Consider the following 23,892-nt stretch of genomic DNA (forward strand, 5'->3'; position numbering starts at 1 on the left):
AGGTTGGCCTGAACAGAGAAGCACCATGATAATGACCAAGCAGTTGGGAAAAATAGTACAGTGTGTGGTGCTGGAGAAACACAGCCAATGGAGTAGATTGGCTCACAAGCCTCATTCCTGATGAAGGGCTCTTGCCCGAAACGTCGATTCTCCTGATCCTCAGATGCTGCCCGACCTGCTGTGCTTTTCCAGCACCACACACGCGACTCTGATCTCCAGCATCTGCAGTCCTCACTTTCTCCATGTTGGGAAAAATAGTAGAGACACCCGCTTTCACGTGTTCCTGCTCTCCAAACTTCCTGAAACTTGCCCTACATCTTCAGCTAGACCTGTTACCGTACCACCAATCCAATTAAAAATTGACACTAACTATCTTCAAGGATATACAAGCAGAATTGTTCATTTCTGAATCAGATTCCAAACTCCAGGGATTTTAAAAGAGGAGGATTGGCAACCCATTGTTCAATCTAGTGCCTTTCCTCCCCCCTGCCCTCTACCGCAATTATTCCATATCAAAATTTTATTTCACATATTATTTACACAAACAGGGAAATTGCAAAAATACTTATGTCACCAAATTGAACTCGCAGGAAATGCCTTAGTGCAACTGTAACAAATTGTCTCAAAATTGCAGATCGCAGGTTTATTTAGAAATCTCTGCACAAATGGATTACTTGCGTCATCAAATCACAAAATATTGGAAGGGGCCAAATTCCTCTCCAGTCAATTGGAAGTGGAATTTGGGGGAAGTATCCAATCATACAGCAAAACAATATTGTCAAGTCTGGCATAGCCATCACAGTGAAAAGCAGAAAAAGTTAAAACCAATTGCAAGCTGCCAAGATCCTGTTACCGATATCCACATGAATTTACAATGTGGCTTGTTCCCATAAAAGCATCACATCGTTACTACAAGTGATATAGCCAGGGCTACTATGCAATAAGCCAGATGAGTCAAAATGTCTTCAACAGAAGCCACTCATCCAGTATTTACACTAGATTCTTTCCATCGCGCACCCCCCCCCCCCCCCTCCCACAAAAAGAGAAATTCAGCTCGCCCCACTCACCCACTTCCTCCTCGCGTGGTTCCACAATTCCTATCTGAAAGCCATAAATGAATTAGCAATTGGCTCATTATCAAGCAGTACATTCCTGCCTAAGTTGTTTTTTTTTTAAAAATACCACCCCTACCTTATTTACCAGTCACCTTAAATCAGCTGTCTCTGCTGACCAATATTTTCACCAATGGGAATGTTTTTCTTCATTTATTGAATCTAGATTGGGTCTCAATCTTCAAGCCTTTGCTTGAATTTGGGGTGGCATCCCTAATTCACAGTAGTAGTTGACTACCTGATTAACAAATCAGCAACATGGAAAATTTTATATAATCATTACTTTATCCAAAAACGCCAAGACTGAAGTAATAATAAAGACATTTGGTTGCAAGAATTCAGAATAGTGCATAATATTACTGGATAGAAAATAGAAATGTTTTTAAAAAAACTTGAGCAGATATAACTTTGATGCATAAGCACAACATGCAGTTAGTTGGAATTTTACAAATTACTGGTTGAATCAATGTGAAACTTATCAAGTGCTTTGCAGGAAGCACTGAATTTGCTTCTGTGTCATAGCAGTAAAGCTACACTGCAAAGAAATAACTTCCTTAACATAAAATGAATCTTTCAATTACCTGCATTGTATGTTCTGCATTGCAGGCAAATGATCTACATATAATGGCAGCATGCTATTATATTCAGGTTTATAACGGTCTCTACACTTTGAAATTGCACAAAGGCTGCCATTGTCCAGATGGCTAAGGTTAAGGTGACAGCTCACCATCACATTCAAGGTTAATTAGAATTGGGGAGTAAACACTGGCATAGCACATCTTAACTGAATATAAACAAATATTCTATGAATTGTAAAACTTTTAGTTGAAATATCAAAGCTAGGTGCTCCTGACTCTAATGTACCACAGATGTTGACACAAATAAGCTCTCCACGTGCAGAAATATTAGCATCAGCCTGAAGTTTTCACACATGGCTTTTCAAACCAGGAGTGGAATGGGTTTGGGATTGAACACGTCAACATTTGTAACAATAATTGCTGCATTACACAAATTAGATTAAAGCGTAGAGATTTGAACTTAGTCTGATAAATCAAGGACACAAAGAGATTTAGCTGTGATACTGAACTGTCACATTTTAACACAACAGTTAAGCAGCTGTAATCGGTACTGATGTTGTTTCCTTTTAATAACTGTTTGAATGCCACTGTCCATATTTTGCTCCAGAAAGCTAACTTTACAAATTTCAACTTTTCTCCACCCCCACAAAAAGGGAAGGGAAAAATTTACAAATCCTTTACCTCCGTATTCAAGTGCTCAGAGGACCTGCTCAGGTTTGTGATTGTTCCATTACCCAGTTACAAGAATTGTAATCAAAAGGGAGGAAACTTTACAGGAATTAACTTTTATACAAGTGTAATTCAATCAACCAAAAAACAATGAAAACAATTTTCAACAGTGCTCCCAATTAGTTAACAACCAGAAACTTGCAACTACTATCTACTCTGAAACACTCCGTCACGCAAACTGGACGCATAATATCATTCACAGTTCTTTATTACCATCATACTTAAATTAGACACTCCAGAAGCATAGTAATACTCATTGGACTATTTAAGTGTGTCAAGTAAACATTTGGGGTAAGAGAGGCCAAAAGCTTCATTAAGCCTTAAAAGTTAATGTACTGGCTTCAAAACATTTTTCATATTTGCAATCAAAAACCTTTATAACTATGTTCAGCAATTAAAATGAACAAAACCTTATTACATGGCAAATACTGCACATCTGAAAAGCTACCTGTTGACCCCTGTCCGTTGAACACTTATTTGGCACCGTATTAACACACTTAAAAGACATTATAGCAAAGTGCACAATGCCCACACTTGTACATGGGAAGGACAGGAAGGGAAAAAAAGGTAATGAAAAACCAAGAATAGGAAATCAAACTTTGTTTTGACAGTCAAACCAATTACCAAAACAGTCATCTTAAAGTTTCATTTAGAACTTCCAGTAACCCTAATTTTTCCCAGATTAGTGTTAATACATTTATAAGTGTAACAATGGAAGCGAATGGGTGGGCAAGACAGAAAATTCCTAAAATTAAGTAATTTTGAATTAATTCCACGTAAACAAGTGCAATTGAAAAAGGCAATGTCCGATTTGCATGGTGTTTATTCTTTCTCCAAGTGCACGCTACAGTTAGATGAAATAACAGTTCGGTACAGTTAACTCATTAAAGTGAAGTGCTACCTATCCTTAAATGGCGATGACAGATTACAGTGGTTTCCACCAAATCAAAATGACTTAGCAAGTGAAACAAACAGCGTGCAACTTAGAAAGCCATCCATGTAGCTTTACACCATTACGCAATACCTTTTCAGCACACTATTAAAATTCAAAATTTATCAAAACATTGTATGGAATTATATCAATTGCCTCAGTGGTGGTGGTCTACCCCTACTGCAATTTACATTATACTATTTACATTAAGCTAGAAAAGTGACAAAATAAAATTCCTGCAAAAAGAGCCAAAGGAGTTTGTGGTAATAATGTGATAAAAGCAGACATGCAAATGTCATCGATCATTGTAAACTGAAAATCTGTTAGTGCAAAATTTACTGAAAGCCATATCTTGACTTTTAGAACGCACACAAGTTTTTCTCCCCCCTCCTGTCAACCTTTGACGCTTATCCTTCCCATCCTCTCAGAAAAACAAGCTCATTCAAAAGGTTTTTTTCTCTGAAGGTGTAGCATAAGCAACATTATTTTACATTCTCTCCACCCCCCCCCCAACATAAGTTAATACATCTTTTAGCTCCACATAGTCTAAAACCAGTTAAACTGATTATGTGACAGCATCCAGCACTCCCAATTTCAAAATGAGCCTAAGCATCTGACAAAATAAACTAAAAATTCATATTGGTTGCCAGTGTTTACAGATGCGCCCAGAGTTCTCACCAGACAACCCGTTGTAAGAATTCCCGTATCAGATGTCGTTTATACAGTTTCAAAGATCACTTATTTAAAATAAAGCTTCTTCAGTTATGCTGAAGCCGTATTTTAATGTTATTGATATGACCTACAGATGGCTTGAGGTTGGTAAATCACAAAGAGGAGGAAATTGAAGAGGGAAGGGAACCAGTCTAAAATTTATACTGTTATTGTAAAAGGGAAAAAAAAAGTGCTGTCTTACAGCATACCCGACTGCCTGACTGAAAAAAAAACAACCTTTTAAGGCTGTCTGGATCATACACTCAGTGGTGAGGCTAACAGCCAACCCTCCAAATTAGTATTACATAAAACAATTAAATTGCACTTTGCATAGGCTTCCCAGTGAGAAAAGAAGACAACGTAACATTTGCCAAGAGATGTATCTGCATGTGCAAATGGGCAAAATTGCTCAAGTTAGTGTGTACACATCAGCTCGTTTAAGTTTTATTCAAGCCGTTGATTATGTAGTGACCTTGAGTTCTGATTTTTTATAACGAAAAGCAAATTCATTGAAAGGTTGTGCCACTATGTTTGCAGTAAGTGACAGGGTTTTTTTGCTAATCCGGTTTACCACAGTGTAAATTCATCAGTTAAAACTTCTCCATAAACAGACTTTATAAGGCTAAGTATTCTTTCTCAAGAATCACTTCATAAAAATGCAAGCAGATGAGATAGAAATGTAGCATTTGCAACAAACAGGCTTGAAAATCAGGTTTATGCGAGTATGTTTACACAAACATCAGCAAATGAAAATAAATCACCTCCATTAACAGACTACTGCAGACCATTTTAAAAGTGAACGGTCGCAAGTAATTGACTAAGTTTTTTTTAAACCCACTGTCAAAGACTCTGTCCCATGAATTATCTAACTGGACCAGCTCCACTACGTGAAGGAAATGCTTAAACTGAGCATGATGCAGTTCTGATTTCGGATATCCACTCCAGGGTTTGGTGTGCACATTTTATTTACATTATGTAGCACGAGTACTATACCAGCATCCAAATGCTTAGTATATACATTACATATATTTATATATATTTATATATTTAAACATAAGAGTTTAGAATTTTTATGGGAAAGTCAATATTATTGTTGTAATTTTTGCAACACTTAAAACACAAGAAGTGAATCCAATAAAGATCTTTTATGTTGATTTGATATTTAGTATTAATTGCATGACCATCATAGCACCATTTCCACAATCCACAGAATTAGCAGCTGCTTGAGTTTAACTAAAAATAGTCCAATATTGATACAACTTATATGCTTGCACTATACAAAAACTAGTAGTGTCTTAGTACAGTGCTGTAAAATGGAAGTCTGCAGATTTGACGGAAGATGCCATTTTAACAGACTATCAGTGATATACTGGCAATACTGTTGAAGCAGACAGTCAACACAAGAAAATAAACGGGCAATTAACAGGTTTAACCAAATTAACATCCAATGTTACCCTTCCCTTTAAAAGGAAACAAGTTAAGGTCACTTTAGCTTGGAATCTAATGTGTTCACCTATGATGATCTTGCTAACTAGCACACAAATGATTGGATGTCCTCTGTCACAAGACCAGTATTGGAAAAGCCATAATTACAAGAGGCATCTACTGCATTAGTTAGAACTTCCTTTACGGCAATCATTATTGAATTCACTTGTACTTTCACAAATCAAACAAGTTATGATGGCCCTCCATTTCCATTCAAGAAAGTGTCGAGTATCAAGTGGCTTTCAAGTAGCACAGCAATCATAAAAGTTCAAAGCATTCGATTGCGCTTGTGCGTTGGGGAGTCTGTGATGACATCAGTACACTGGGCTGAGGTACGTTTCCTTGTGCCACCATTGTCCAAATGGAGTGCCATTTCTTCTGATATGAAAGTGTTCAAATCCACATCATGGAGTCCATTTCTCCTGCGGGAAGTGTTGGAGCTACCACTCACATGAGTGGGAGACCCTGGAGTACTTGAGCGCACACTTATACTAGCCATTGCTCCACTAAGACCTATGGGGGCAAAAACAAAAAGCATTAAAATCATCAGCTTAACATGCAACACTCTGGCACAGTGCACTGACCACAAAATAGTTATTTTGCCAACCCACTTTAAGCTACCACCAGATTTTGACAGCATTTCACAAGGACACCAGCTCAAATTTAATCATTCAGGCCAATAAATAGATGGGTTCAGATAACTGACAGTGCGCACAACAGCACACATTGTTCATAAGCTTGTCAATAAAGCAAAAAGTGACAAATTTAAATCAGATTGCAGTGACCAACACACTAACTGTACCTTGCAAGTAATTAGCAAAGAGACACATAGCTGTAACTGGGACAGGAAAGTGAGTGACAGGCAGGTGAGAAGGAGAACAGTGTGAAAGACACCCAGAACAGGCCAACTGGAGAGAGGAAAACACAAGTGGGGTGATGAAAAAGGAGTGAGAAACGGAAGTCCAATATTTGGAGGTGGGGGGGGTGGAGAGAGAAAAAAAAAAGAGAGGGCAGAAGAGTTCAAGGAAGGGGTGGGGCGGATGGGTGCTGAGAGAAGGATGGGAGAGATGAAACAAAGGAGATGGGTGAAAGAAAAGGATTTACTTTAGTCATACAATGCCTTTCACAATGTCAATATACCTTCAAGTTACTTGTAGCCAATAAAGTACCTTTGCCATTCTAAGAAGGAATTACAGCGATTAATACATACATACCCACCTCCAATAAACCTATCTGTTGGAAGCAGTACTGCATTGGCTGTCAACCAGGATTCAATACTGGGGTTGAGGAGTAAAAGGGACGGAGGGGGAAGTGAAAAAAAAAGTAAAATCCCACACTGACATGCATTTCAAGTGTCACAACCTTGCATTCAATACCATTTTGTAAATACTTCTACTAGAAACTGCAGAGTGTGAACATTTTGTAAATAATCTTGTGATTGTAAAGAGACGGTGATGCTGGCAAAATATCAGAACTCAAACAAAGATCATAGATTTCATCGAGTCAGACATACAGCACCAAAACAGACCCTTTGGTCAAACTCTATATACCAACCAGATATCCCAAATAAATCTAGCCCAGTTTGCCAGCATTTGCCATATACCTCAAAACCCTTGCTGCTCATATACCCTTCTAAATGCTGTTAAATACCTTCACCACTTCCTCTGGAGCTCATTCCATACGCACTTCATCTTGTGTGTGGAAAAAGTGTCCCTTAGGTCCTTTTTAAACCATTCCTCTCTCACCGTAAGCCTATGCCCTCTAGTTTTAGGCTCCTCCTACTGGGGGAAAAAAAAAAGACCTTCACGATTCACCCGATCCATACCCCTCATGGTTTTATAAACCTCAAGGTCAGCCTTCAGCTTCCAACACTCCAGAGAAAACAGTCCCAGCCTATTCAGCTTCTCTCAACAGTTCAAACCCTTGTAAATCTTTTCCAAACCCTTTCAGGTTTCAGAACATCTTTCCTATAGCAGGGAGACCAGAACTGAATGCAGTATTCTAGGAGTGGCCTAACGAATGTCCTGTACAGCCTCAAGGTGGCCTCCCAATTCCTATGATCAGTGCACTGACCAATAAAGGCAAGCATACCAGATGCCTTTTTCACTTCCCACGTATATCTATAACTCAGTTTAAAGATGTATGAATATGCAACACAAGGTCTCTGTTCAGCAACACTCCCCCTAACCTGAAGCATACAAGTCCTGCCCTAATTTGCCTTCCCAAAATACAGGACCTAATTTATCTAAACTAACTCCATCTGCCATCCTCAGCGCGTTTGCCCATCTGAACAAGATCCCGTTGTACTCAGAGGCAACCTCCTTTGCTGCCCAGTACAGCACCAATTTTGGTGTCATATGCAAACTTAATATCTCACAAAAGGCCATCATTTAGGATTGTGCGGCCATTAAACGGAACATATTTCCCCAACAATATTTGATCAATTAGCCAGCTTGCCAGGCCAAAGTAAAAATGCACACAAACCTTGGCAGTGGAATATATATTCTAGTATGCTGAATTTGCACACAGTCAACATAATTAAAAAGTTACTACTTACAAACTGCGCCATTTCTTCCAGATGAAGACATTAGCAAGATTTGCCTAAAGCAGTCTTGGAAATTTTCAACTTATATCCTAACAGGCTGTCATTCTTTCTGATAAAAGAAACCACTGAAGTTTAAAGTTTATACAAAGAATGTCTACATGGGCAAACACAATGGCCACACAAAACTCTGTGAAATGTTCCCCAAAAACTGGTCCACCACAAGACAACTAAATGGAAGTCAACAATTCAAAATAACCACCATTTCATTTGGAATACTAATACAGGGAGTTTCAGTTCCTAAAGTCTCACCTAAAATTACAGACATTCTTTAATAATGTAAGTTAATGGTTTATTGGCATTATTTAACCATGGTTTTATCAATGGAGGTGGAAAAGGGGAGCACACACGAGAGAGGGGGAGAGCGTACACGCGAGAGAGATGCTTAGGCAGAGAACTCAGACTTTGGTGCCTAACCAGCTGACAGTATAGCCTCCGATGGTGAAATGGTTAAAACAGGGAAGCTCAGAAATCCAGAATTACATGAGCACAAATTTTTCAGATATGCTTTAACACTAACTAAATTAGTGACAAGCAAACTTGACTTAACAAACAGCTATGATCTCAAAGGATACGCACTGCAGATAGTTGATAAGCTTAGATTTGCCACTAATTAAATAACCTGGGCTAATTCAACACGGAAATAACACCAATTTTCAGAACTCAAGTTCATAAAATTCTGGCTTAAAGAGTTAACTGGACTGAATTGGTATTTATAGCACTAAATATAGAACGATGTGCCACCAATTACTACACTACCTAATGATACTGAGGTCAAGATTTCATCACTCTTCAATTCAGTGAATGTGCAAAAAGGAGGTATAGAGGGTCAGAACTAGCTCAGTCAGTGCTGAAATCATGGGGGTGTGCTGGAGGCAAGAGTTAACCTATAAGGAATTGGGTGAACATGGATGAATTCACCCACAGATAATAATTAACCCAAGATTTAAAATCTCATCCCAAATACATTAACAGCACAACAGCATAATTCTTATAAAGCTCAAGCATTAACATAGTAGAAACCCATTGGCAAGACTGTACAATTTTTTTGATGCATCTAAAACATAGCAGAAACTATGTCCAGTGGTGTTCACACTAGAATACCACAGACAGACTACTGTAACTTCAGAATTGGTGGTTTAAAAATAATCCTCAAATACCACACAATTTGCAACTCAAAATTGTACGTGCTAAGTGATAAGAATAAACAGACCAAATATATACTGCATAGAAATGCGGGACCTGCGATTTCAAAACTCATTAATAACTCACATGCACATCAATAGCAATAGTACAGTATCTGACATTTCTCTAATTAAAAATCAGACCAACCTCACTTTGTTGCTTCATTTCACAAATGAAAATTAAATTGACAAAGATCAAATGAAACTTTTCCACCTAAATTAACAGAGGCTAAGAATCCATTTAAAAGGGGTTACACAGAATCAAATGTGACAAGATCATTTATGCTGACCCACATTGCAAAAATATGCATGACAGAACACTTTCTACAACACAAAAGCAATGCCACATTGACATTTTCTTTGCTGCCCAAGGTATGGATTTCAGGTTAAAGGTTTCTAGGAAATAGGTCTCAAACAAACCTTCACAAAGCTGTTGCGTACAGCTTCAAAACTGATAAGACCATAAGAAATAGGAATGGAAGGCAGGTCATTTGGACCATTGAGTCCACTCTGCCATTCAATCATGGCTAATGGGCATTTCAACGCCACTTATCCACACTTTCCCTGTAACCCTTAATTCCTTGCCAGATTAAGAATTAATCAATCTCTGCCTTGAAGACATTTAACATCCCGGCCTCCACTGCGCTCCGAGGCAATGGAATTCCACAGGCCCACCACACTCTGGCTGAAGAAATGTCTCCTCATTTCCATTCTAAATTGAGGCCACCCTCTCATTCTGTGCCCACTGGTCCTAGTGTCCCTGCATGACAGAAACAAATTCCCAGCATCCACCCTTTCTAACTCATGCATTATCTTGTAACTTTCTATTAGATCTCACCTCCACCTTCTAAACTCTAATGAATACAATCCCAGGATTATCAGCTGTTCATCATATGTTAGGCCTACTATTCCAGGGATCATCAGTGAATCTCCACTGGACACGCTCCAGTGCCAGTATGTCCTTCCTGAGGTGTGGGGCCCAAAACTGGACACAGTATTCTAAATGGGGCCTAACCAGAACTTTATAAAGTCTCAGTAGCACCTCACTGCTTTTACATTCCAACCCTCTTGAGATGGATGACAACATTACATTTGCTTCCTTAACTATGGACTCAACCTGCAAGGCAACCTTTAGAGAATCCTGGACTAGCACTCCCAAATTCTTTTGTACCTTGGCTTTATGAATTTTCTGACCGTTGAGAAAATAGTCCTTGTCTGTGTTTTTTTCCCCCAATGTAGAAGGCCTCACATTTGCTCACATTGAATTTCATCAGCCATTTCTTGGACCATTCTCCTAAAGTGTCTAAATCTTTCTGCAGCCTTCCCACCTCCTCAGAACTACCTGCTTATCCACCTAACTTTGTATCATCGGTGAACTTCACCAGAATGCCCCCAGTCTCTTCATCCAAATCACTGGAGTCCCATTGAATCTTGCAGGACACCACTTGTCACCAGCTGCCATTCTGAAAAAGAACCTTTTATCCCAATTCTCTGCCTTCTGTCAGACAGCCAATCCCCAATCCATGTCAGTAGCTCACCTTGAACACCATGGGCCCTCACCTTACACAGCCACCTCTGGTGAGGCTCCTTATCAAAGGCCTTTTGTAAGTCTAGGTAGCTAACATCCATTGAGTTTCCCTGGTCTAACCTACTTGTTACTTCTTCAAAAGAAGTTTCTCAGGCACAACTTCCCCTTGATAAATCCATGCTGACTTGTTCTAACTTGACCCTGTACTTTAAGAATTTAGAAATCTCATCTTTAACAATGGATTCTAGAATTTTACCTACAACTGAGGTTAGGCTAATCGGCCTATAATTTTAAATCTTTTGTCGTGACAATGGATCAAGTCATTTGCTCAAAAGCTGAAAACTGTGAGCATTTTATTCCATTAAGCGTGCATCTCCCAGCACCCAAACATTAAGTCACAATTTCTCCTCAAAGACACCTAGCAATTGACAGCCACCATGCATCAGTCTACCTATTTCCTCCATCGCTGCAGTTCACATGTACTCATCTCTCCTGAGATTAGAATTAGCCCAGGTGAACCACGATTCATAAGGGTAAGAAAGAGAGAAACAAATATATAGGCCGGAAATAAATATTTCCAAAAGAAGCTATTAAATTTGCTGACAATTACTTAGAATCTACATGAAATATCAAGAGGGAAAGCTCACGTTCTGCACCTATCTCACCATAACTAATTTTGATCTCATCCCACCCACTTGCAATCTCTTCCATTTCTCCTCCTCAGTTCAGTCTTAAGTAACAGAGTGATTTCATTACAACAACCTGAATTTACGTAATGCCTTTAACGCAACAAAAGAGCTTATTATCATTTCATAAGAGTGTTATCAAACAATTTGACAACCATTTATAATATCAAAATCTTGGTAAATGAGCTAGGTTTTAAAGAAACATCTTAAAGAAGTCGCAAGGCAGACAGGTTCAGGGCCTCAACATCCGAAAACATGGATAGCCTTGGTGGAATGATTAATCCAGGAGGTGGAAGAGGTCAGAATTGGAGGCGCATGGATCTCAGAGGATTGAGAAGATTAGAGACAGGGATTAAGAAACCATGGTACATCAACAATATTGACTCATCTCCCTCATCCTGTGAAACACACTTTTTACAAATAGGTTTGAATCCTCAGACTGCTGCTGATATTTTCAAAAGTAATTTCTTCCAATATGCAAACAAATAAAAATTTTAAAAGACCAAAATGATTCACGTTCTAAGTTTGCAACTGAGAAGGGCCAACAACATACGGTAAGTAACTTTGCAAAACATCCTAAGGTGCTGCTCAGAAATGTTGTGAAGCACAATTTGACACCAAGCAACATGAGGCAATAATAAGGCAGACAGCCAACAGCTCAAAGGCTTGGTCAGAAGGTCAGGCTTTTAAGGAGGGCAGATAGAAAGGGGCAAATAGAAAGGCTCAGAATTTTAGGGAGTAGAAGGCTCTGTCACCAGGATTTGTGCAATTATAATCAGAAATGCTCAAATAATCAGAATTGGATCATGTTTGATTTCTCAGAAAGCTGGAAACAAAGATCGGAACAGACAAGATCAGAGCGAGAGATTTCACAACATGGGTGATGATTTTTACATCAAGCATTGCACACTCAAGAGCCAATTCAGTTCAGCAAACAAACAGGGGTTGGTGTCCAGGAGTTGATGCAAATCATGACATGGCCAGAGTTTTCAACAAACTCAAGCAAACTGAAGTCTAAACATAAGAGAAAGTGAGGACAGCAGATGCTAGAGATCAGAGTGGAAAAGTGTGGTGCTGGAAAAGTACAGCCAGTCAGACAACAGAAAACGAGAACTGTGGAGGCTAGAGATGAAGTCAGAACATTGGGCGTTGGTCAGCAGTGCATCAAAATAATCAAATTTGGAAGTAATTAAGCCACGAAGAACAATTCTGCACCAAATGAGGGGGGCTAGGGTAGTTTCACAAATGAAAATAGATGATCTCAGTAATCTTATAGATAACAATCACAAAGTATCTGTCTTTCAGAAAATGTACAAAATTATTTAGTAAGATCTTGCAAGCATGACTAAAAAACTTTTGAATATGAGCTAAATTTGTATTGATCATAATGTCATACAAAGTTAAAAAATAATAGAAGGAAGCCATTCACCCTTTTGAGCCCGCTCCGCCATTCACTGATCACAGCTGATCATCCAATTCTGTACTCTGTTCTGGCTTTCTCCCTTTAGCCCCTTTATCTAGCTTATTTAAAAGATTCTATGGCTTAGCCCCCTCTGCTTTTTGCAGCAGAGGCTTTCACAGGCTCACCACTTTCTGAGCAAAGAAATTTATCCTCATTTCAGTTTTTAATGACCTAAGCCTAATGTGACCCCTGGTTCTGTACTCCCCAGCGACATCCTGTCTTTACCATCTGATCCTGTTAGAATTTTGAAAGTTACTATGAGATACTACCTTATGAATACAGTGCCAACCAATCCAGCACCTCTTCAAATGTCAGGAACTGCCATCCAGGGAACTAGTCTGATACACTTTTGATGCATTCCCTTCATTGCAAGAACATCCTTCCTTAGATTAGGGAGACCAAAACTGTACACCACATTCTAGGTTTGGTGTCATCAAGATCCTGTACCTTCAGAGCATAACAACCATTCTTCCATGTTTTAATCCTCTCGGCATGAAGACTATCATATAATTTGCTTTTTTCACCTGCATGCTTACTTTCAGCGACTGGTATACAGAATAATCTCAATTATCCAAACGAGACATGCGCGGAGTATTTTGCTCAGATAACAGTTTGGAAAACAGATTGTTCGGCTAATGAATAGCGCTTTTATGGGACCTTGAGATCTTGTTTGAATAATCCGAAATTTGGATTACTGATGATTGGATATCCAAAGTTGTTCTGTAAAAGGAGATCCAGCTCTGGTTGAATCTCCCTTTTCCCAATCTATCACCATTCAGATAATCTTCCTGCTTTTATGACCAAAGCAGAAAGCCTCAGTTATCCACATAAAATGTTCTCTGCCATGCATTCCTCACTACCTCAACTTGTCCAAACCACACTGAAGCATCTCTTTATCCTCCTCACATTTCACCCACTCGGCCAGTTTTGTCATGTCTGCAAAACTGGAGATATTATCTTTAGTTCCCTCATCTAAAATCACAAACATTTATTGTCAACACTTAAGTCCAAGCAGTGATCCCTGCTGAACCACTTGGAAAATGACCCATTTATTCCTACTCTTGGTTTCCTGTCTGCCAACCAATACTGTCTCCATGTCAGTGCACAATCCCAATCCCATGTGCTTTAATTTTATATGCTAATCCCTTGTGGGATCATATCAAAAGCCTTCTGAAAGTTCAAGTAAATCACATCCACTGGCTCCCCCCTATAAACTATTTGTTACATCAAAAAATTCCAATAAATTTGGCCAGCATGATTTCCCTTTCATAAATCTGTGCTGTCTCTGACCAATCCAGTCACTGTTTTCCAAGTGCTCTGATAGAGTCCATTACAAAAGATTTACTAACATTTTCCCTGCAATCAATGTCAGGCTAACCAGTCTAGAATTTCCATTTTTCTGTTTTTTTTAAAGTAGTACAGGTGTCATACTAGCTAGCTTCCAATACATAGGAATTGTTCCAGAGTCAGCAAAAGCTTAGAAATGACGACTCAGGCATCCACTGTTTCTGGGGTCACTTCCTCAACTACTCTGGGATGTAAAATCAACCTTACCTGCCTTTCATCACAATTACCCCAATCCCATTTCCTTCAGTGCCTCCCTCACTATACCTTATATTTCCCAATATTTTTGGAATGTTGTCCTTGTTTAAGACGACAAAACCAAAACACACATTCTGCCAACTCTGCTCCCCATTATAACAAATATAGGGACCTATATTTGCCTTCACTCATTGAGAAATGCTCTATAGCTTTGTGCAAAGAAAACAGTTTGTATGTTCCCCACAAACTTACTCTCGTGCTCTCTTTCCCCCTCAAATCAAATCTTAGTCACCTGGGATACTGAGATCAAGTGAATAAATCTAAGTGCAGCCACAAAATAAGACAACAAAAAGGAGGTAGAAAAATCCATGCCAAGAAAGTTGAAAAATCAAAACATATTGAACATTGTGACAAATATGCATATTAAAAACTAGTTGCAATAACAATGAAGTTATTAACCGTGCAAAAAGTTTTGGTAAGCAAAGTAAGGAACATAATTTCCATGACTTTAATCTGCATAACAAGAAGAAACTAAACAGAGCACACTTAGATGTCTTTGCAATGAATGCAAAGTCAAATCTGTACAATATGAACAGACACATTAAGAGTGAGAGGTGGTCATTTGGCACCTTGAACCTGATCCACCTTCAAAGCAGATCTGATTGATCTGACTGTCTTGTAGAACTTGCACAGAAATATGGGAAAAAAATCATTGCACAGACACGTAGTGACTAAACGGATAACTGATTTTTCATAACTTGCTCCCTTAGTTCGAATCTTTCAATTAGGATAGGCAATTAAATCAACAATTTCTGAATGACTTAATGAGCTAATTAAATTTGTGACAATGAATTTGAGAAAACAAAACAGGTCAGAAACCTTCACACTTCGAATTTCCTCAACACATTTACACTTTCAAAGAGCACTTCAAAGGTTTTTTTCCTTCATCAGAAGTTCATTAGCTGGACACTTCATTAGCTGGGCAAGACTATTATCCTCTTTCTTTGCAAAGAGGATCAGAAACAATTCTTAAGTAGCTCAATTTATCATTCTCCAGAATACAGTCAATAGATCACTAGCAAATGGAGTAGTATGGCAAGACACTGATCAGGCACATTTGACTATAGTACACTGAAGAACAATACTTTTTTTGAGTGTCCACACAGAAAGCAACTCACATTCTACTCCCAGCACATGCATGTTGGTTTCAGTAATACTAATGGAGGGTGCCACCCAATAAAACATAGAAACATGGTACCAAAGTGCAGGAATAGGCCATTCAGCCCTTCGGGTCTGCACCACCACTCAATATGACGTGTAATTTCAGTATCCCACTCCTGCTTTCTCTCCATACCTCTCAATCCCTTTAGCCACAAGGGCTACATCCAGCTCCCTACTGAATATATTAACAAACTGGTCCAATAGCTTACTGTGGGAGAGAATTCCACACAAACACAATCTAAATGAATGAATTCTCCCTCACCTCAGTCCCTGAGTCTTGGGCTGTCACCCCTACTTCTGGACTTGTCCAACACTGGAAACATTCTTCCCACATCTAGCCTGCCCAGTCCCCATCAGGATTGTCCGTTTTCCTATGAGATCCACAACCACGCCCCCCCCCCCCCCCGACTCTCTCAAATCACAAGAGTCTCCTTCCTCAGACAAGGCAACACAACTGCACACAATACTCAAGGAATGGCCTGAGGCCCTGCTTTACTGTAGCAAGACATCCATATTCCTGTACTCAAATCCACTCACTCTGAAGATCAGCATGCCATTAGCTTCCCTTACTGCCTGCTCCACCGACAGCAATTTTCAGCGACTATCCCACCATGACAACCAACTCTTGGTGCACCTCACCTTTTCCTAAACTGCCATCATTCAGATAATAATCAGCCTTCCTGTTTTCACCAAAGTGGATAACCTCACATTTATCCACATTGCATTGCATTTGCCAAGTATTTACCTATTCAGTCAGCCATCCAAAAATCATCTTTGCATTCTCCTCATAGCACACACTGCCACTCAACTTAGTGGCAGCTGCAAATTTGGAGATGTTGCATTCAATTCTTTCGTCCAAATTGTTAATGTATATTGTGAACAGCTGGGGTCCCAGCACTGAACCTAGCAAAGGACCTGTTTATTCCAAATCGCTGTCTGCCAACCAGTTCTCTATCCACATCAATACACTACCTTCATAGCCATCAGCTTTGATTTTGATTACTAATCTTTTGTATGGGACCTTGTCAAAGGCCTTTTGAAAGTCCAGATACACAACATCCACTGATTCACCCTTGCCCACTCCACTGGTCACATCTGCAAAAATTTCAAGCAGATTTGTCAAGAATGATTTCCCTTTACCAAATCAGTGCTGACATGGTCTGATCCTGTCACTGCTTTCTAAATGCTCAATTATCAAATCCTTAATAATTGATTCCAGCATTGTCCCTACCAATAATGTTCGGCTACACTGCCTAGATTTCAGTTTTCTCTCCCTCCTTAAGAGGGGTTACATGATCTACCTTTCAGAAAATTAGAACTTTTTGGAGTCTATAGAATGCTTGATAATGATCGAAGTGTCCACTATTTGTAGGGTCACTTCCTCAAATACTCTGGGACACAGAGCATCAGCCTTTGGGACTTAGCAAGTTTTCATCCCAATTTCCCCTATTTCATGACTAATAAGTATCTCCTTCAGTTCCTCTTTCAAGCTTGACCTTTTGCTGATAATATTTGTGTAAGACTATTTGTGCCCTCCTTAGCGAATGCAGATCCAAAGTATTAATTAATTGGTCTGCCATCTCTTTTTTGTCCATTATGAATTCACCTGATTCTAACTGTAAAGGATATGCACTTGTTTTCAGTCTTTTTCTAGTTACATATCCATAGAAACCTTTTCAGTCAGTTTCTAATGTTTTCTGCATGCTTACTCTATCAATGAACACTGACCTACAACCCGAACTCCAGGAGTACCATTACTAATGCAGTTATTATACAGGACCCTCTCTTCTGAAGCAGCAGCATGGGAGCATACTGTTTCTACTGTATCAAAGCATACACTGGCTATGTTCCTTGCACCCATCAAAAACAGCTGCAAATATGTACACTCTGATGAACGGTTCATATTGCCTGGATACATCATGAAAAAGGAGGGCTTGTGGTGCAGCAGATAACATCTCCTCAGAGGCAGAAATTGAAAAAAGTTTGGCCAAGGTTGCATTCATAACTGAGCCAACCAGGTTGATTATCAACCTGCAAATCTCTCCAATGTGCCCACAGCAGACAGCAAGAATGAGATCCTTCTAATCAGTCATGTTTAAAGGAAATGGTACCACTCAAGCTGTAGCCTCTGGTTTCATACTTGTTACCTGTTACATGAAAAACAAGTCACAAAATCAGATTCATGAGTTGCCTCATGTATTTCTGAATCTGGAAATCTCTCAAGTTCAAGTCTATCTTGAACGAAGACTTGATTCCAAAAAACGTAACCAAAATTTATAGGGGTATATACATTAATCACTTGACTTTATTAAGTTAAAAATCACACCACCAGGTTATAGTCCAACAGGTTTATTTGGAAGCACTAGCTTTCGGAGCACTGCTCCTTCATCAGGTGGATGAAGCTCCTCTAAATCATGGCTTTATCAGAGCATACAACTATAATTACAAGAGCAGAAAGCAAATTAACAAATTCAGATGAATTGCTGACATAGCTGTCCTAAAATTTTCCTTATTTGGTTGTATAACTTCATGCATTTGAATTGGATCCTGAGACCAGTTAAACTATTTTGTACTCAAAGTTGAGATAGGACCAGTTGACAATGGTGAAGCTCTTCATGTGCACATCAAACATATCCAACCCATCTCCCACCCTCAACCACACAAATGCTTAATCACTTAACAGTATAATTACCATGCAGTGCAATGGCTTCACGAAAAGGCTGCAAGTCAGTCTCTACAGATGAACTAGTTTCTGTTGTGGGTGTTCTAGTGGGTGAGGTTACTACTGTCAGTCTAGGGGGAGCTCTGGTGTTGCGTGGTGGTGGAGCTTTTCCACACAAGAAGCTGATCAAATCTTCTCGTCGAATAGTTCGTCTCCGCTTTTTTACCCAAGCTAACACATCCTTATTACGCCGTTGATAACCGAGCTGAATTCCTAAGTCATAGCTTCGGCGATGAGCTTCAATACTTTCTGAAACAAAAACAGTGACAAATTTCTCAGCATAGCTAGGCACTTCCAGAATCAAAAAATTCTAGACGTCACAATCTAATTTGCAACAGTTTTGGAATTAAATTTTTCATCAAATCAAAATGCTGCACAGTTCTGCACTGGAGAGACAACCTCGATTTTTGCAATCTAGTCTGTGGAACAGGACTTGCGAGCAAGTGTACCAAATGAACCAAGAAATGAAAAGCACCAATAAAAATTACAATTTAAAACGCGTTAACACGCTGTTGGATACAAACTTAGGTAAAATAAGGACTATGTCCTCAATTAATTCTTATTTTTGAAGAGTTAACATACTTATTTTCATGTACAGCTCACTTGAGGGGGGTTAATTTGCTGGAATTCTAACCAACAAGGCTAAGATACAACTAGCTTTGAACACAGCCCGCTTGCGCAGCTCCTTTGATCACTAAAGTAAAACATGCTTGTGATTGCCAGTTTTACAAGTGGAGTTGATTTTGAAATTTTGTGTGCACTCTTACAGGGATCAAACTTAATGGAAACTGCCCAAAACTGAAAATATATTTAAATGTTTTCATTACTGTAGTAGTTGCATGGGAAATTGTGCAATAATTTTCAAAAGTCAGAATCAAAAACATCAAACTCATAACATGGAAGCCAAATATGTTAGATTTGCCACTTGAGGTCATTGTAAATTTCTGCTACGAGCTGCACAGTTTAAACTACAATTGTTTTGTTAACAAATTTGGAAAGCTACTTAGAAACTATAGATAAAAAAAAACCATGACCAGCACAACTGACTAAATTTCACTGGTCAAATATGCTCCCAAGGGGTCCAAAAATAAAACCAATTGCAGTCTACAGAACTCAGATGTTTTCAAGTCAAATAGTATAGACACATCGCTATAAAGCTTTATCAATGCAACTGCAATAAGTTAAAAAACTAATTTCACTAATAATTTTGAATTTCATCTTTAACCATCCAAACTGTTGGCAAAAGCATTCCTTTCATAAAATGCTTTCTACTCTTATGAAGTTGGTTAATCTTTCTGTGCCACTTTATCAAATTGCTTAAATTTAACCATTGAATGATTCATCTTTTTGGAGAATTTTCTAAGTATAGTAGTTCACAATCAGATTTTAGCCAGTAGACTTCATTTCCATGTCATTGTGGTGCTTCTATGTCCAAATTGTACACTATTTCATAAAATCAGAAATGTTTCACCATAAAACAGAAAAAGCATTATTTTGTCACTAAAACAAAAGTTCAGTAGTGCTCAAATATAAAGTCACTAATGTCAACTGAATTATTGGCAGTATGCTCATTATTCCAATATGCTGTGGTAAGGTGTGACATGTTTGATTTCTGTTTTCAAAATTCCCTTGGGATTGAGAGCATTGCATTGCAAGGACAGGCGTCATATTTAAGATTAGGCCACTCTGCAGCTTATGTAAAGGATGAAGCAAATGATTATGCCAGGAAATAAATCACATCTAGCCAAGAACATTCAGAAACCTGACATGACCTGCCACAAATAGACAGGATTTTTAAAATACATTTTTCATCTAAAAACACACGTTCTAAAAACATCAAATCTTAGGAAATGCTGCATTTTCTACTTCTTCACTTTGACCCCTCTACTGTAATTACTCAGAAAAGGCACTGCATACTTGAAAAGTATGAAGACCATCTTTCTTTTGCAATCAATACAGGCTAAATATTCCTGAGACAAAATTAAAATCAATGCTTCAATATATATTATATATACAATTCTGCACAACTGAGTTGATGTAATTGATTTGCGCAAAGGATTTGAGGGGAAAAAAGTCACCTAACTAATTTGAGCGTAGGCACATGCCTGAACTGAAATTCAACTGTCAAATAAAAACCATCTCACTGTCCCACAAAAGAAATACACTCTGCTCAATGTTACATACCAAGTGGAACAGAATGTTAATTTAATGAAAAACATTAAAATGGAAGTAATCAGTGTCATGAGAAGAGAACTGGATAAAATAGCTTACAAATGCTTAGTGTAAGAATGGAAATATGTTGCAGCAGTTTTGTTTTGACTGCACTATCTAGAAGTCTGAGTCATTCCAGAGTCATTGGAATGAGAAGGGAGGGGATTCCTGGGCTTAGCCCATTCAGTAGAATTATTCAGAAAAGTAAACCATTTGAAAAGTCTGATGAATACAATTAGTTCAGTTTTTGACAGTTACACTTTCAAAAGAGGAAAGTGTAGAAAGATAGATTTTTTATTACAAAGTTACACCAATTTCTGCATCGGAGCCTTTAAAGCAGTTGAACCTCAACATTTCACCTTCCACCCTGACAATGCACTGAGGCAGCTGTGTGCTGCTGGTCATTATTAGGAACTGCAATTATATGTGTAGTACCTTATTTTTAAACTGTACTTAAGTGGAGGGAAGGCATACACTTTTTTTTTGGTAAAAATAAAGAGCTCATGCCTCATTCAAGTGCAAAGTTGAAACAGTCCTCCTCCCAGCCCACACAGTGACAGATGAGTGCAGCCAACAGGAGGGGGGGGTTTGAATTTACCTTTATACACATTGGTGACAGCCGAAGCGGCATTTTGAAAGGGGACCCAGAGTGACAGCCCTTGTTGTTGACAGACTCGATCTACAAAAAAAAAGCACACACACACACACACCCCACAGGGAGGGGAAGGAAGGAAGGAAAGTGTTGGGGGAAGGGGGAAAAGAGGGAGAAGGGGTACAAAAATTAGATGATCAATCCATGCAAAGTCAGTACTTAAGATGCACACAATAATCAAAAAGGCGACAAATGGACAACCCTCTTGGATAGATAGAGAGAGGGGGAGAGAGAGAGAGAGACGGCCATGTTTGATTTCGCCATTTTGGTTGCGACTGTTTTTCTCAAAAAAAAGGCTTCCCAACTCTCTCTCAAACAAACCCTCAACCCGACACGTTTTTTTTAAAAAAAAGGATTTCCCCCAATTATTCCTCAGAAAACCCTTGTCGCGTCCGCCAGTGTAGAAGAAAGAAAGTTTTCTCCCTGAACCCCCCCCCCTCCCCTCACCATTCTGAGGAGATAATAAAAAGAGAGAGAGAGGACGTTCGTAAAATGTAAAAATTAAATACAAGCCGGCCGAAACAAGAGAAAGCAGCAGGGCGGACACCTCGCCGGTCGGTACCTTTGTATAACTGGGCGACGGCGGTGGCCGAATTTTGAAATAAATGCCAAAGTTTTTGCTGGGTCTGCTCTTCCTCTAGCGACGCCCTCTCCTCCTGGGTCTGCTCCTCTTGCTCGCTCTCCGCCAGGCACTGCCTCTCCCATTTGGAAAACCAGTGTTCGGGGCAATGTTCCTGTATCTCTGACTCGTGCTCATCTTTCTTATCCTCCATGATAAATCGATCATCCACTATCTTTTTCATATAAATATTTATTGGAGGGGGCGGGTGGGGAGGGGGGAAGAGACAGAGAGAGATGGTTGTTGCGCTGAGCCTGTCTTGTTGTTATATCATTGGATATCCTTGTTTTTTCCTCCTCTTCCACCTTCCCTCCCTCACTTCTTGGGGGTTTTAAAAAGGGGGAGGAGAGAGGGGTTTGGGGGCGGGGGGGGAGAAGGTTGGTTTGATTTTCTTTCTTTTAATCCCTTGATTTTTTTTGGCTTTTTTTCCCCAAAAATAACAAATTCCTCCCCCCTCCCCACCACCACCTCCTCTTCCTCCTCACATGGACACACGGAGCCACATTAAAAAACCTTGTCCGCGCCGTCAACAATCGCCCCGCTTGTACTTTTCGCTGACGTTATTAAACTGAAGGGAGGGAGGTAGGTAGGGCGGGGAGGTGGCTGCGTTTAGAGGAGGGACGCTGGGTTGGTGTGGGGAAGATGGACGCACCGCCCGTGTGCATACACAGAGAGAGAGAATGTGCGCGTACAGCCCTGCCCTCCTGCTCCACCGCCCGCCCTCCTCTGTCTGTCCCCCTTCAACCACCGCCAGTGGAGGCCGCGCGGGCAGCCCCACCCCCACCAAGGGAGACCCAACGCCCATGCGCGATTCGCCCCTCCCCCCCAGCCGCAGCCGCCTCTCCAACGAAACCCCGCCTCCTTCTTCCCCTCCGCCGGCGGTGTACTCGCCCCTCCCTCTCCCCTTCACCCCCGCCTTCCCGATTGGTCGATCCCATCATCGGGGGAGGGGGGAAGAGGGTGACCAGGCTCGGACCTCGGATTGGTGGAGGCTCCCGTCGTTCATCTGACGCATCGCAGGCGTCGGGGTTAAAGGGCGGGGCTTAGGGCAACAGGCCCCGGCAGCTCTGCCAGGCAGCGACGCATGCGCTATGACGGCTGGTGAGGAAGATGGAGTGTCACGTGATATAGGCCTGGCTGGTTGTGTTTGTAGGGGGAGGGGATGGAATCTTGAGATGCTGATTTGGGGTTTGTACTTACTCACTTGAGGGATCTCGTTTAGAGATGATTATTTTACTCCAATGAAATGAGAAACATACGTTTTAAGAGTAGAAGTAAGCTACTTCACCCTTGGAGCCTGCTTCCCCAATCAATCAAAGAGAATTTGATAGATGTCAACATGGGGCAGACTCATACAGAAGATGCCAACTTGAAACCAACAAAGAAACACAATTCTTTCAGAACACCCGTCTGCAAGAGAAAGCATGGAAAAGGAACTGGAGAAAGGAATGCTGCCAATGGTCTAAAGGCCAAGGACCACTTCCAGCTTCTGGAGACACCTCCCAAATGTGTGGTTGGAAGTTTGCTCGAGACTTGGGCTCATCAGCCAAACAAGGACCCACAGAACCACCGGAATGTCCTAGTTAGACAATCATACTCATTAGTGAGTGACTGCAGATGACAGGGTTCAATGACACCCTTCAGTCCATCATGCCTATACCAGCTACCAAACATTCACCCTTTAGACCATGTTGTAGGGGCTGCTGTGCTGCAGTGGCAGTGTCCCTACTTCTGAACCAGAAGGCCCAGATTCAAGTCTCATCCCCTCCAGAGGTGTGTAATAACATGACTGGAAAAAACCTTCCAGCTCAGTGAGCAAACTTACAGCCAGAACCCCAATTTGAGTTACAAATCTTCTCAAAACTTGCTAATCCCTGAAGAGGTTGATAAGGAAATCCAGTATAAGATAACATTGAT

The 23,892-nt window shown here is 40.0% G+C and overlaps 1 protein-coding gene across 1 annotated transcript; it reads right to left on the minus strand.

The window, feature by feature from the left end:
• Positions 1–3,224: 3,224 nt before the first annotated feature.
• hapstr1a (HUWE1 associated protein modifying stress responses a) lies at positions 3,225–22,637 on the minus strand. The gene is made up of 4 exons (XM_043711997.2): positions 21,919–22,637; positions 21,303–21,383; positions 18,464–18,742; positions 3,225–6,059 (listed from the first exon to the last, which is right to left on the minus strand). Exons 1-4 carry the CDS (start codon positions 22,157–22,159, stop codon positions 5,815–5,817), a joined length of 846 nt encoding a protein of 281 aa, XP_043567932.1. The 5' UTR covers positions 22,160–22,637; the 3' UTR covers positions 3,225–5,814.
• Between the last annotated feature and the right edge of the window lie 1,255 nt (positions 22,638–23,892).

The sequence above is a fragment of the Chiloscyllium plagiosum genome, unplaced genomic scaffold (assembly GCF_037043375.1).
Source record: "Chiloscyllium plagiosum isolate Xiang-an unplaced genomic scaffold, Cpla_swu_hap1 HiC_scaffold_20, whole genome shotgun sequence".
NCBI lineage: Eukaryota > Metazoa > Chordata > Chondrichthyes > Orectolobiformes > Hemiscylliidae > Chiloscyllium > Chiloscyllium plagiosum.